Below are 16,098 nucleotides of genomic sequence, written 5' to 3' on the forward strand. Positions count from 1 at the left end.
AATCAATTGTCAGCTTCAAGCTATCTCTAGTAGAACCCATGTCCTCAACACCCAGACTAGCTGCAGGGTGCTAGAGTGGAGACCATAAAACACAGCATTAGCAGGACAGAAATATCTTACTGTTCGTTAAGTAAATAATTGTTACATAGCCAACAAATAAGGTGAAAACGTAATTTTTCCCTCACAGGTCCAACTCGTATAGTTGAATTGTTACCTCCCTATCCAGCACCATATTTTACAGTAGGGATGAGGTATTTCTCCATATGAATTGTTCTTTCAAAGGCTAAACCCACAGCTGGTGTGCGTGGCCAAAGACCTTTATTTTCGTGTCATATGACCATAGCACCGGTGCCAATCTAAGTGCCAATGCCGTTTAGCAAATTCCAGGCGGTGCCATGGTCAGATGACATGGAAATGGAGCTCTTTGGCCACGCACACCATTGGTGGGTTTGGCCTTCTATTTGTACACACACAAACTCCCGCAGACGTCCAACACGGCAAAACTTCAGCCCCTTGTTTGTCCTTCAAATATTGGGAAAAGGTGCTCTTGCGATAATTAGTATTTTTCATTACTTGAGGTGTCCTGGGGTAAGATCGTTTTTTTGGACAGCCATACACACTATTTTGACCTTGCCCTCTGGCATGGATGGATCCATTGGCAGGTCTGTATAGTTGGCATAGCCTGACGTGACTTTGCAATTCTGAACCACTGAGTGCTGCTGACCTGACCTGGAGAGTGAAGCGCCATGTTGTCTATCAACAAGACTGAGGCTGGGTCCAACACTATGCCAAGCACTAGACTATAGAGAACACACCAAATGAGTTCTGCTTGGAAAGGAGGGAAGAACTTAAACTTCTCTTTGAAGTCTGTAGACTGTCACGACTCCGATACAAGTCACAATTCAGTGTACATGTGCTTTCTGTAATAAAAATAGATGTTTTAAAATATATATTTTTAAAAAAGTCACAACTCTGAATATAAACCTTGCCCAGATATCGCTTAATGATACAGCAGAAAGAAAGACCACATTTACAGGTGATTGATATGTCTCCCAAGGACTTTCCAAGAAAGGTCTATTGAAATGAATTTAATTGAATGTGTGCCTGGATAACTGAAGTTAATGGAACTCTGTAGCTGACAAACAGAAAGGCCGAAGCTCATTGCAGACAGAAGGGTATTGAATTCAATATGTGCCCGATCTATGGTGGTTAGCAGAGTTCTGTAGCTACTGCTCCTACAAGGCAGTTTACTGTAGTGTAGACTGGTCTGATCGAGAAGAAGCCTAGGGGGACAGGAAACAGGGTCAGGTAAACATGTGCACCTGAACACAGATTAATCCATTGGGGCACACATGGACATACACAAACAGAGAGAGGGAACGAGAGAACAGAGAGGGCAGTCAAACCCTGCACTGATTACTAGCCTTGTTACACAAACAGAGGGAACGAGAGAACAGAGAGGGCAGTCTGAAACCCTGCACTGATTACTAGCCTTGTTACACAAACAGAGAGAGGGAACGAGAGAACAGAGAGGGCAGTCTGAAACCCTGCACTGATTACTAGCCGTGTTACAAACAGAGAGAGGGAACAGAGAGGGCAGTCTGAAACCCTGCACTGATTACTAGCCTGAAACCCTGTGTTACTAGCCTTGTGCATCTTTTCTCAACGCCTGAGTAATAGTCAAAATGAGCAAGCTCACGTCAGTGACCACGTTTACATGCACATAGTATCCTGAATAATAGCCCAATCCCGATTAAGGTATCATTTCAGGATAAGCCGTTTACATGCAGCTTTGACATTCCACTCACGAGTATCTCTGTATCCATGAATAAAAAATAACATTCCTAATTTGCCCCAGGACGTCAGTTTATTTTTTAACGGGATGCGGGACAAAAAATTAATAAATTATGCCTCATTTAGATATTTTTTCTGCTTATAATGTCTGACATTAGGTAGGGTAGCCTAGTGGTTAGAGTGTTGGACTAGTAACCGGAAGGTTGCAAGTTCAAATCCCCAAGCTGACAAGGTTCTGTCGTTCTGCCCCTGAACAGGCAGTTAACCCACTGTTCCTAGGCCGTCATTGAAAATAAGAATTTGTTCTTAACTGACTTGCCTAGTTAAATAAAGGTCTAATTAAACATTAAAAAGGTTATTTGTTGGTCAACTTGAATAAAATTACATATATGAAGCTTCTCTTCTGTCATTACTCTAGAATACTAAATAAAGCCTTGCTCACCAGAATGTCAGGAAATGATAGAATACATCTAGTTAACATATGTAAAGTTCTATGATTTCTGCTTCTCTCACGGCGAGAAGACATTTAGGGACCGGGGAGAATTTCCATGCAAATTTCCCAATGACATCAACCAGTGAGATTTGTTTTTTTAAATACGTCTAAAAAAAATGAATAAAAAATTAAAAGGCAGGTTTAAGGTTCTGAATGAAAGATGAAGACGTATTTCCTGGACGTTTTGGTCATTCAGCAGAGGATCCAGACCGACTGACAGTCAGTGCATTCACCTAAACAAATAAACAACAGTCGTAGTAAGAAAAAAAACATTCCTGTAACCATTACTGAGAATGTTGTTGAAGTGGTCAGTTGGTTGGACTCCTTTCAAAGTCACTGCCAATTTAAAATGTTTTTGAACTTAAAGTGCATGGGACAGATGGGAGCAACAATACATGTTCTGTTGCAATCTTTAGTTGGCGCCTCTTTCCTTTCCTATATTGAATAGATTTCAAATGTATTATTGTGATAGAATGCCTAAAGCACATAGATTCTAAATGTAGTTGAAATTTGGGTATAGAATTAATTACCCCAAAAATATGTACTTTCAACAAATGTAAAATGACGTCTTTTCAACTTTTCAGAATCAAAAATGTACCCGATTTCAACGTCAAGAAAATACGTAATTTCATCATCCGGAAATTTCTATGACCAGATTTCAACTGCACGTACTTTCTCAACGAAGCAAGCACTCGATCAAAATAATAATTTCACACTGAAGATGACAACATAGAATCGAACAAGATATTTTTTTTTTAGGTTGGGGACAGCCCTAACACACACACATACAAAGCAGAGACAGGAGTAGAGGTCAAGATACAGGAGACAATAAAAGATGCAGGTAGGTCTCAGATGAATCTCATACAAGTGCAGGAGATTGCGGAGTGAGCAAAGCTGAGAGGGGGAAAGAAACTCATGGCATTTCATTTCCCACAACGTTGTGGTTCCAACTCTAATATCTTCTTTCCTATTTTTACACACAATAGTTAGGGCCGCAATTGGGAACGAGTGCACTGACTGACTGACTGAAATAAACTTGAAAACAGCTGTGAGCATTTGTGACTGCAATTATTCTTCCGGTGTCTTTGCGTTGTTTGGTCAAACTGAAGATGGCATAGCTACCCACAAAAGCACCCACACGGAGCAGGTCCTGGCTTTAAAACTGTCTCCCAATACCCATCCACACACACACACACCCACAAATCACCTGTAGATCAGTTTTAGAGGTGAGGTACGTTCATGCCAGACGTTCTGTCCTGACTTGGCATTGTTCAGCACCACACTAATTCACCAGCAACATTACTGCAGCCTGGCACAGGAAACTAAGGTGATTACCATCACAATAAAACAACCCTAATGAAATGATTTGTTTCCCAAAGACGACATATGCGAGCGACTAATAAAACACAGAAATTAGCATGAAATAAAAAAAGACAATTGAGACAAATGAGGAGGTAGAATCTCTGTCGGATTCATAATAGGCTAATGTGGCATTTAGGTTTGACAGCAGCCAGATGTTGGCTCACATTGATTGAATCCCATTCATTTCTCGCGTCAGAGGAAGTCTATTGTGCCCCTATTGATATCATACATTCCAATTGGAGGAGACATAAGGGCTGCAACCCTATGGGCCCTGGTCAAAAGTAGTACACTATACATGAAATAGGGTGCCACTTGGGACAAATCCAAGATGCTTGCCTTGTGCAGAGAAACATGTTTGGCTTGTGACAGGTTCTTTAATATTCTAGTGGTTTGGTAGGCAGTTATTTTGCAGCGGTTTTTAGCCACTGAAATAATGAAATGACTATTGGATTTGGGTAAGCTCATTAAGAATCAGAGGGCTACAAGCCAGCACAGAAACCACAAATGAAGAGAATCGGGACTAGAATCTGTACGTGTTGCAGCAAGCTCAGTACAAAAAAGTGTGATGCTTTAAAACATTTTTGAAGCTTTTCTGTGTTTAAAAATATAGAAGATGAACACTGAACAACGCGAGAAAAGGGAGGGACAAAGTGAATGAAAAGGTAGAGGCTAAGTCTTGCCCCCCAGGGGACAGGCTCTGATCCTCCATAACAACGGTCTCCTTCTGAAGAGGGTGGTCCTCCATAATTGTTAACATTAATCTGAAGGAAACAAAATTACATTTTAATACACGTCTCCTGGACCTCATGGATTTCCAAAAATCCCATAAATCCTGTTCGGAGCAGCGCAGAGGGGGGGGAAAGAGAGATAACAAGGGAGGAGTAGGGTGAAAGCTGAAGCAGACTTTGGTTCAATCTTTTTTTTTTACTTGTTCACAATGCTCAATATCATACAGGTAAATGGCATCGGCACTTAACTATTGGAGAGCCAAATGGAAAACACAGAAACTTCAAGACAGCTTCCAAGGGTTTGTGATTATGTACGTGTATCAGAGTGTGACTGTGCCCTAATGTGCGTCCAGCTGGCGATAAAGTGAGTGGCCCAAGCTGATGCTGCAATCTCCAAGGCCGTCCAGCCTGCAAGGCCTTGCCCTGGCACGGGGGAGATCGATGCCCCCTCTGTTTAAATAGCCTTAATTTATAGCAGGCCTAGCAAATGGAATAGTCACTGGCCATTGATCCGTATGGGCCGAGGTACTGGATCAGAGGGAGGGAGGGAATGGCTCAAAGTTCCCAGGAGTCCCATGCATGGTTATTCATGAGGGGGAGTTACCAAACCCAATTACCAGTTTAAAAAGACAACACACTCCGCGCCCGCGTCCACAGACACTCCGCGCCCGCATCCACAGACACTCCGCGCCCACAGACGATCGACAGTACCTGGATCAGACTGCTCTCCAGTCTGGATTTACTGCTCTCCTAAAGAAGATACACTGGTTATCATGGCGATTATATAGTCATTTTACATGGTGAACTGAGATATGTTTAAAAGGATGAAAATAATGGCAAAGATGGAGGAAGCCAGCCCAGTAGAAAGCTAAGAAATGCAATTAGTGGGCTTGATATTGCAGCGTGCTTTTGAGGGTGTGGAAATCATTGTTGGAAAGCCAGTACTTTAGAGTAAGCAGAGGTGGTTGGTTCATTGAAGCGCTCATCTGCATGGATTTCAAATGACTAGCTCTGATTTTGACAGAACCCAGACATCCTTTTTAGAGGTCAATGGTCGCATGTCTAATTGGCCTAGTTAATTTCCTGTGTGCATTTAATTAATTCATGATGGATTACTGATTAAGACCGCAAAGCATTCTAAATAGCACACCTGCCTCATTTCACTCCTGCTACAATGGTGTGGTTGTCAATTTAGCATTGATTTATGGTATTGTAAGATGGGCTAATTATATTCCTCTCTCTCCATCTCGTGTCACGTGTGTGTGTCCATGCGTGCGGCCTCCACGTCCCTCTAACGAGGAAGTGAGACAGGACAGGGGTGCGGTCTCGCGTGCTGAATCAACAGCTGTGTGGGCACATGGGTCAGGGATCATCTGATACACAGAGACATCAGCCCTCACCATCACATGTCATTGGTGGAACATCTCTTTTGAACGGTGTCATGGAGAAAGAGCTTGGAAAAGAATGCAGCTTACCCGCTTAACCACAGCACAGTGATATCATAAACACAGACGACGATTGATATTCTGTCCTAAACATACCATGGAGGTCAGGCCATGCAGCTGAGTAGGGTTAGCTCTTTCTGGGGGGGGGGGGCATGGCAAATCTCAACTTACTTCCTGGAAACATTTGAAATGGGCATCCCTTCTAGGTTTTCATATCTGAGGAATGTATCAAATGTTCTGCTTTTATCCACAGCAATCCCTGGACTATCAGGATAAAAAACAGAAGAGATGAAGTGCATCTCGCTGGTGGGTCTAGGTCGGACCTCTTGTACTAACTAGTCTTTCTAAACAGACGTGTTGCCTCCCACAACGTAGGCCTATCAATGTTCTGGCTAACACGTCTGTACTTATACATCAGTTTGGCATAGAGGAAAGGGCAGAGTTGGGACATTCTGCTTTCCTATATCACTTTATCCACTTGTTGACAGTGTTAAACATCACCAGGACACAAAATAGTATTGAGTAAAATGGAGATCAGAGGTTATTTTTAATGAGTGCATTTCGCAAGTGGCTAGTTTGCGTCAACCACCACAAAAGGTTTCGCCTGCAAACTATGGTTTTGAATTACAACGTTCTGGCATGTCTGCCTTGTGGTTTGTTGGGAGAGTCAGTCTGAAGAGAAACATCAAGATATATATTTATTTTTCAGAAGTTATGACAATCTGCCATTAATCCTAGACAGTGCTGTTGCTCTTAGCTCTGGGTTTCCGATACTACTCTTACACAAGCCATACTGATGTTTAACTCCAGGGGCCACATCTAGAGAAGGGTTTCCTAAACTTGGTCCTGTGGGCCCCACTAGGTGTTTGCCCTAGCACCACACAGCTGATTCAAATGATCAAATCTTGCTGAGGAGTTGGTTATTTAAAATTAGCTGTGTATTGCTAAGGCAAAAATGTTCACCCAGATGGGGCCCCAGGACCGAGTTTGGGAAACCCTGATCTAGAGCGTCACATCAGGGTCAAGCCCTGGACATGGCATAGCTCCTCAAATGGATCTGCTATTGTGTGTTTATGTATTGGACACGGATATGAACAAGAGTCTAGCTCTCTCTGGTATAGTAGATTCAAGTCTGGCTGTCCTGCACAGGGTGCTATCCGACCTGGTTTACTCTATCTAGCTTCTCTCTCTCGCTCGCTCCAGTGAGCCACTGCTCATCCACTAACAGCTCACTCTATAGTCCCAGTTCAGGCCGGGGGGTGAGCGAGCCATAAACATCTAATAAGGAACCGTTGGGGTTCTCTTCAATGAGTCAGGTCTACTAACTGTGTACTTTGGGGTTAGGGTTGGTTTGTCTCGCACTGCTCCATGTCACAGCGCCTGAATGTCATTCAGTGTTACAATGTATCCTTTCAGAAGACTCTAGCCCAACCTCTATCCATGGCATTGACATATATAGGACAGAGGCAAACCCATGACTATTTTGGGTACCATAAATAACATAGCTCTCCCATAAAGCCCAATACCACAAACACAGCCATATTACAAACACAGCCATATTGCAAACAGAAGCAGCCATAGACAAACCCAACAGGGAGGCAGAGTTTGTGGGATTCGGAGCAGCAACTAGGCCGACCATGATAGAGTTTCTGCAGGCCTATCGTGAATGATTCCAATGCACACACTTGCAGGTATACATACACACACGCCGCTTTGCTTCATGAGCGCTCCACACATCGACATGGTCACAACTCAATTACAGACATCTCCACAGGGACCGGACTCCACCTTGACCAATGGGCCTTGTAATTGGGCAGCCTGCCACCTCTCATCCTGAGATAGCCCATCAGTGACTGTAGTGTAGTAGCTAGCTGGCCATGATCCTGCTGATTTCCCACGATGCAGCACATAATTTACGGGCCACTCGATAGCCCCTTCACAACACACTCCTCTCAACAGCTTTAACGCTTAAAATACACAACCAATGGGGACCCTAGTACCACACCTAACATTATCATCCATCACTGTCAATCAATCTACAGTGCTCTCCTGAATTATTTATTTAACTAGGCAAGTCAGTTAAGAACAAATTCTTATTTACAATGACGGACTAGGTACAGTGAGTTAACTGCCTTGTTCAGGGGGAGAACGACAGAAATTTACCTTGTCAGCTCAGGGATTCGATCTAGCAACCTCTCGGTTACTGACCACTAGGCTACCTGCCACCCCGACCCATGACCTTGGTGTTATCAGGTCCATGATTGGCACCCTATGTAAATATGAACAAAAATGACTGAAAAAATGTAATTGCTGTTTATCAGCTTGATCTTACACTCAAAATATCATATGAATCTAACCTTTGAGTTAAAATTGTTCAAAGAAAAATAGTACATCAGTAAATCGTTTTATTTTAAAACATGGGTCAGTTATTAGAACCCCTGGAAATTCTTATGAACAAAGTTGATGTATATCCGATTAAGATATTACTTTTTAAAGTTAAATGTGAATCTTTGGGAACTCGTGTTCATCCATGACTTCCTGTTTCACTGGGGTATACATATGAGGTGACAGGCTAAACTCCCTTAGTCATCCATCAACATCAGAAAGGCCAAAGAAAACACTAATTAAATTAAACAAAAAGGTTGTTGACCGTCACAAATCAGGCAAAGGCTATAAAAAGATAGCTACACGTGTGAAAATACTCATCACCACTATGAGGGCAATAATTAAGAAATGTTTAACAACTGGAGCTGTGATGAACCTGCCTGGAAGAAGACGCAAGTGTATTTTGCCCCCATGCACAGTGAGAAGGATGGCTCAAGTGGAATTGTTTTTGCCCAAGGACCACAGATGGAGAATTGCAGAAGTTGGTTACAGCAAGTCTCCAAATCTACAACTAAAACACCACCTCCATGCCAACAAGTTATTTGGAAGGGTTGCCAGAAGAAAGCCTCTGCTGTCACCAAACACAAACATAAGCCCCTGGAGTTTGCTAAATGTCATTGGAACCAGGTTTGGTTGGAACTATGTTCTATGGTCTGATGAGACTAAAATAGAGCTTTTTTGGCAACAAACACCAGAGCTGGGTTTGGCATAAAATAGCTGTGCAGAAAATAACCTAATCCCCACTGTGAAGTATGGTGGTGGAGCTGTGATGTTGTGGCGCTGTTTTACTTCCAAAGGCCCTGGGAACCTTGTTAGGATACCTGGCATCATGGACTCAAAGTACCAGGAGATTTTGCGTCAAACTGAGTGGCTGTTGGATCTTCCAGCAGAACAATGATCCAAAGCATACCTCCAAATCCACAAATAAAATGGTTCACTGACTATTGAATCAAGCTTTTGCAATGGCCATCCCAGTCTTCTGACGTAAAACAAATTGAAAACCCATGGGGTGAGCTGAAGAGGAGAGTCCACAAGCGAGGAACCAAGGACTCTGAAGGATCTGGAGAGTTTCTTAATGGAGGAATGGTCTCAAATCCCTTCCTATGTGTTCTCTCACCTCAAACATTACAGGAGACGACTCCGAACTGTTATCTTGGAAAAGGGAGGGTGCACAAAGTACTAAACGCAGGAGTGCCAATAATTGTGATATGCATGTTTTTAAATAAAATAATTATTTCTTGCTGACGATTTATTTGAATAATTAACTCAAAAAGGTTAGACTGATATGATATTTTGAGTGTCAGATCAAGCAGATAAACAATGACATTTTGTCCACAGCATTTTTTGTACATATTTACATAGGGTGCCAATAATACAGGAGTGCACTTAAAATCACCCTGTAGTAAATAACAGTAGACCAGGGAACATTAAGCAGATTTATTTCTTGAGCGGATGGTCAGGGGGCCGGAACATAATTACAAATTATTTGTAGACTGCATATTGACCGTAAGCCCAAAGATATTTGAATAAAACAATATCAAACCTTGCTTACATTTGCATACAATCACATAGTTATATTATGTGTGGGAATAGTTTGTTACAGATTGTTGTTTTTATTACAGTATTATGTCCAACAATAAAAAATTAAATAAAAATGTTTTGCAAAAATTCAAATAAAAAAAATGTAAATCGCCCATGGGGGAGGCCGGCAGTTGAGGAACCCTGCCATACACAATCAAAACGGGTACCGTAATTAAATGAATTGATGCAAAACAATGTATTCTTTGTAGACCATCAACTAGCCTAAATTATTTTGGCATATTTTCTATCAGTGTTAGAGAAAGAATGTCCCTTTGTCTTACCCCAAATAATCTCTCCTGTTTTGGAATGAATATATGAATTAAATGTTTATCGTTACAATATAATTCAGAACCTGAAGCACAGTGTAGGAGCTTAATTTCTATGTCATATTAGCAGAAGTGTGTTAATGTCATTTGGGTGATTGTCTTGCCAATAGGGATACTAAGTCACCCGGCGAAGCGTACGGCATTATTGCCGTCATAGCTCTCCATAACAGACTCTATGAAACAATCGAGTAGCTAGTGCTGCAGGGGTCTAACAGCACCTTTCATATAAGCCCTGGCAGGTGTAATAGAAACAGAAATCCCACTGTCACCATTTACTAGAGAAAAGCATTAAAATTCCACTGTCAAAGTGCCTAGGGTTGGCCTGAAGCAAAGTTATAATGAATTTCTGCAAATGGGGAACAATATAGACGAAAGCTAACCTTAACAAGGTTGAATGTGGAAGTCTCGCTGCAGAACGAATTGTCTCTCCTAAAGCAGTAGACTGTGATGACGGTAATGTTATATCAAGATGTTCCTGCCATACAGATTGCAAGAAATTTTTGATATACCGATTCCATTGCACAGGATGTATGAGTTGATATATAAAAATGACTGTCTATATCAGCTAAAACTATTGTACAGAATTCTTGCACACCAACAAAATGTTGAATATTAAGGGCATACAATCATCGCAGCTCTGTAGATTTTTTGTGAGGATACAAAATCAATAGACCATTTGTTCTGGTATTGCTCTTATGTAGCCTGTTTCGAGTCTCAGGTTCAGGAATGGCTGAAAAAACATAACATTCATCTAAAATTTGCCCTAGAAATAGCGTTGTTGGGAGATCTGGATAGACCTGGTCAGTCAATTACTAATATACTCTTGATAGCATCACCACCCTGGATGGTTCCGACCTAGAATATGTGGACATCTGTAAGTACCTAGGTGTCTGGCTAGACTGTAAACTCTCCTTCCAGACTGATAAACATCTCCAATCTAAAATCAAATCTAGAGTCGGCTTTCTATTCCGCAACAAAGCCTCCTTCACTCACGCCGCCAAACTTACCCTAGTAAAACTGACTATCCTACCGATCCTCGACTTTGGCGATGTCATCTACAAAATAGCTTCCAATACTCTACTCAGCAAACTGGATGCAGTTTATCACAGTGCCATCTGTTTTGTTACTAAAGCACCTTATACCACCCACCACTGCGAGCTGTATGCTCTTGTCGGCTGGTCCTCGCTACCTAATAAAGTCAAAATAAACACACAAAAAAGGCAGTTTGAATGACACCGACAGGCAACGCTGTTACATCCATTGACTGTTTGCCTGAGGCTGAGGCAGAGGACGCACAGGTGCTTGCATGTACAGTACCAGTCAAAAGTTTGGACACACCTACCCATTTAAGGGTTTTTCTTTATTCTTAATATTTTCTACATTGTATAATAATAGTGAAGACATCAAAACTATGAAATAAAACATATGGAATCATGTAGTAACCAATAAAGTGTTAAACAACTCAAAATATATTTTACATTTGAGATTCTTAAAATAGCCCCCCTTTGCCTTGATGACAGCTTTGCACACTTGTCATTCTCTCAACCAGGTTCATGAGGTAGCCTCCTGGCATGCATTTCAATTAACAGGGGTGCCTTGTTAAAAGTTGATTTATGAAATGTCCTTCTTAATGCATGAGACAATCAGCTGTGATGTGATAAGGTAGGGGTGGTATACAGAAGAGGCACTATTTGGTAAAAGACCAAGTCCATATTATAGCTCACTTTAAGCTTATTTTAAGACATGCTCAGTCAATACGGTACATTTCAAGAACTTTGAAAGTTTCTTCAAGTGAAGTCGCAAAAACCATCAAGCGCTATGATGAAACTGGCTCTCATGAGGACCGCCACAGGAAAGGAAGACACAGAGCTACCTTTGCTGCAGAGGATAAGTCCATTACAGTTACCGGCCTCAGAAAACGCAGCCCAAATAAATGCTCCAGAGTTCAAGTAACAGACATGTCAACATCAACTGTTCAGAGGAGACTATGTGAATCAGGCCTTCATGGTCTAATTGCTGCAAAGAAACCACTACTGAAAGGACACCAATAAGAAGAAGAGACTCGCTTGGGCCTAGAAACATGACCAATGAACATTAGACCGGTGGAAATATCCTGCTGGTGACACTGTCAGTGATTTATTTAGAATTCAAGGCACACTTAACCAGCATGGCTATCACAGCATTCTGCAGCGATACACCATCCCATCTGATTTGGGCTTAGTGGGACCATCATTTGTTTTCAAAAGGACAATGACCCAACACACCTCCAGGCTGTGTAAGGGCTATTTGACCAAGAAGCAGAGTGATGGAGTGTTGCATCAGATGACCTAACCTCCACAATCACCCAACCTCAATCCAATTGAGATGGTTTGGGATGAGTTGGACTGCAGAGGGAAGGAAAAGCAGCTAACAAGTGCTCAGCATTTGCGGGAACTCCTTCAAGACATTTTTTGTTACTGCATGATTCCATTTGTTTTTTCATAGTTGGTCTTCACTATGTAGAAAATAGTAAAAATAAAGAAAAACCCTTGAATGAGTAGGTGTCCAAACTTTTGACCGGTACTGTAAATACACGCACTCGGATTCAACAAGCACACACAAATAGTGCCACACATGTACTGAAATGTGTGGCCTTGCTGTTCAGTTGGCCTTGCTGTTTAGATTGTGTCCTCGATGTCTTTTATTTTCGCATTGTTGTTTTCTGTTGTTGTCCCCGTTTTGACTTGTTGGGAGATATGTCGACATGCTTGACCCTGATTGCTCCTGTGGGTCACTCTGGATGGGAGACGGTTGGATGACAATGTAATGTAAATCTTGAGTGGCTTAACCGCAGGTAGATTGTATGTTTTAATTTAAAAAAATAAGTATTAAATACAAAAATACAAAATAAAGCAAACTGGATTTTAAAAAATGATATGCTAGTTCAAAGGCAACCTTTCTTTGATGGAAGCAAGTCAAATGAAATGATCAAGTAGATATACTCCAGTCAAAAGTGATAATGAAGTTAACATTGTTTAATGAGAACTTAAAATAATCTGGAAAAGCAGCTGTTTAAAACGGGAGATTTTAAGATCTGCACAGCTGTGGAACCTAACCATAGTTTCTGGATATTAAACCAACACAGTGGTCTCCAATTAAAAAGTCTCCCTGGTTTCAGTTCATCAGTCATGAGCTACTTTCAAAGATTGAACAAGACTAACCTTAAATGAGAAGCAAGAGCAACTGCACAATATGAACAACTCGGTAAGGCCTTTATCCGTTCACTATTAAAAAGCCCTAGTTCAGCAGAACAGTGTAGAGACTTAGGACATGGTGCAACGGGACCATAAGGACGTCTCTTACCCGGTCCTTCATCCTCCAGCTCTGGGCCAGGGCCTTGGAGCCCTCGATCTTCTCTGAGTGGCGTTTCTTCATGAAGGCCAGCGGCAGGTTCCAGTCGCTCGTGTCCGCCTCCTCCTCCTCAGCCAGACACACGGCCGGCGAGTGCAGCAGTTCCGAGTCCATTTTCATCAGGACCCTGAGGGAGAGATGGAGAGGAGGTCAGTGATAAAAAAAAGGTTTCTTCATTCAATCATAGGATATACAGTATGTTTTTGTGTAACATTGAGGAATATGATAAATATTTAACATGCATCCATCAGATGCAATCTACTCTTGACCAAAACTATTCAACCATTTTAAGTTCTGCTTCCTAATGACTAGGAAAGTTTGGGCAGCGTTGGGTTAGCCATAGACCAGCTGACAATACCGGTCAGATGAGGAGCAGCTCTGGGATAAAAACTACCACCACCTAGCTTTGGAACTCAACATCAGAAGTCTGTTTTGGTTGGACTCCCTGAGTTGTTAATCGTTCTGGTGGGTGGCAACGTTAAATAACCCTACCACAATATAGCTGCCCACACCAAAAAAAAGCTCTAGCTCTACTTACAAGACATATAGTGAAATGTGACCCTAGCTATCAAATAAACGTCTGAATCCAACTTGTCTGAACCGCACCATATTCCGGCTGTGTAGACAGCAGTACATTTCGTGCAAGGAAGTCTCCCTCGAACTGCATGGTCTAATAGCTTCCTGCTGTCTAACTCAACATGAATATGGTGCTGTTCAGGCTAGAGTTGGATTCAGACGTTAATTTGATAGCGAGACATTTAACTTCTGGTAAGTACAGTTTCTCAAGATTATACATATGCCTCACATCCCTAAACCCCATACACCACAGGTGGCCCTGGTGAGTGGGATATGAACTCAACAGCTTTAGCTTCAAAACAAAGTACAACCACGCAAGACTCGTTTGTCATGATGTGCGGTAGTGAGCATATTCTCGTTCTAATAAGTACATAACTAGTAGCTACTGTATTTGCATTTGACACGGTTAACATTAGCTGTGTAAAAAGGTTTAAGTCTGACAATGACGTCTCACCAGTGAATTCCTTTTGAAATTAACTTAACCGTCAAATGGTAGAGAATACGCAGAATAGATAGGCTAACGGTAACTTACATGTTATTTTTTTAAGGGGATAGTACATATTGCAGAATGATACATAACAGAATTGGAAATCGATAGAACGTTATCAACCTGCAGAGGTTGACCCATGCTCGCGCGTGGCTGTTCTAGAGTTCGGGGTCGAGTTTGACAGGTTAGCTTGTGGCTAACTAGCAGACCTGGGGTCGAGTTTGACAGGTTAGCTTGTGGCTAACTAGCAGACCTGGGGTCGAGTTTGACAGGTTAGCTTGTGGCTAACTAGCAGACCCTTAGCCGACTAGCTGACAACTAGCTAGTATCGTTTTCACAGGTTTGTACTTCATACTTGTAAAACTGTGCATGCTTCATGTTACTTGTGGAATTGCTAGGTACAATAGTTAGATAGACGTTTTCGAAAATAATGGCTGGCAAGTGAAGCAAATGTGCAGAAATTGCATTTTTCACAGGGTGGCGAGCAGCGTACAGACCTTGGCACGGTAGAATCCTTTTCAATACGGGGTGGGATACCTCTCCGTCTCCTGACTATTATAGACGCGGTCGAACAGATAATTCTTGAAAGAAAATTGTACGGTAGCGTCCACAATTTGTAAACGATGTCGAACCCGACAGGTCCAAGTTCGACCGGTATGTGTTTGCAGGGAAATCTGCGGTTTCTCTCCCCACGGCTGCTCTTTGCTATGGGAAGGGGCTCGAGACGAGGCCCATCTTCACACGGACACTCTGCCACAACCACGCCACGCGCTGTCAGGCTCGAGCTGTCAATGACGCTAGTCGTGTGGTCTTCTGACACAAACGCGCGTCGACGTTGTAAGCTAGTTGCGGTGAAATTAACCAACAATTCCAACTATTTCTCCAGAGACACTTCTTCAGCACTTCTGCAAGGGCGCCGCCATCTTGGGAAAGACCCACAATGCACTGTAGCACCCAGGGCTGGACTGAAGATGTCATTAAAAACGTCATCATGGTCAGTGAATGTCCCTTTCATCAAAATAAAAGTTAAATAGTCAAATCAAGTCCTAAATATTCCATAAAGTTAATTTGTGATGTCTCAATGCGATCCAAAAATATACGTTTATTATTGAATCCTGTACATTTTGAAAGATTGATGTTGTTGAAATCTTACTTTTTATTAAGCTTGTCCCACTGTAATAATATTTGGGACTACATAGGCCTACCATGATAGTGCAAGTAGTGCCTTATCCCAAGGTCACTGTGCAATTATAGACATCGTGTTTTAAAGTGAAATATTTCAAGATACTGTATTATAATCCAAACAAACATAAAATACCTTAAATGGGCAATAACAAAGCACCCTCCTGCCCCTAATTCGGTAAAAAGCTAAAAGATGGAGCTGGAGAAATGTAATTATTCTCAAATTCATAGACAGGACTGACCATCCATGATATCAGAATTATAGTTTTAACCATATTTTGAGGCTATATAGTGTTTGTTAACATTTACTTTGTGTTACTCCAATGTTTGTAAACAAACTTATATTTTG

General features: G+C 41.8%; 1 protein-coding gene across 7 annotated transcripts in view; it reads right to left on the reverse strand.

Annotated features, from left to right (window-relative positions):
• LOC110493661 (regulatory-associated protein of mTOR) overlaps positions 1 to 15,529 on the reverse strand; it is a 190,418-nt gene extending 174,889 nt beyond the window's left edge. For all 7 annotated transcript variants that reach the window (XR_005036942.1, XM_036949655.1, XM_036949653.1 and 4 more), the window contains exons 1-2: positions 15,065 to 15,529; positions 13,457 to 13,631 (exon numbers count right to left, since the gene is read on the reverse strand). Coding sequence is in view for 6 of the 7 variants with exons in the window: in XM_036949655.1 (XP_036805550.1) it covers positions 13,457 to 13,624 (168 nt within the window). In the remaining variant the exon portion in view is untranslated. The remainder of the gene's footprint in view (positions 1 to 13,456; positions 13,632 to 15,064) is intronic.
• Between the last annotated feature and the right edge of the window lie 569 nt (positions 15,530 to 16,098).

This window comes from Oncorhynchus mykiss, chromosome 17, assembly GCF_013265735.2.
Source record: "Oncorhynchus mykiss isolate Arlee chromosome 17, USDA_OmykA_1.1, whole genome shotgun sequence".
Lineage (NCBI taxonomy): Eukaryota > Metazoa > Chordata > Actinopteri > Salmoniformes > Salmonidae > Oncorhynchus > Oncorhynchus mykiss.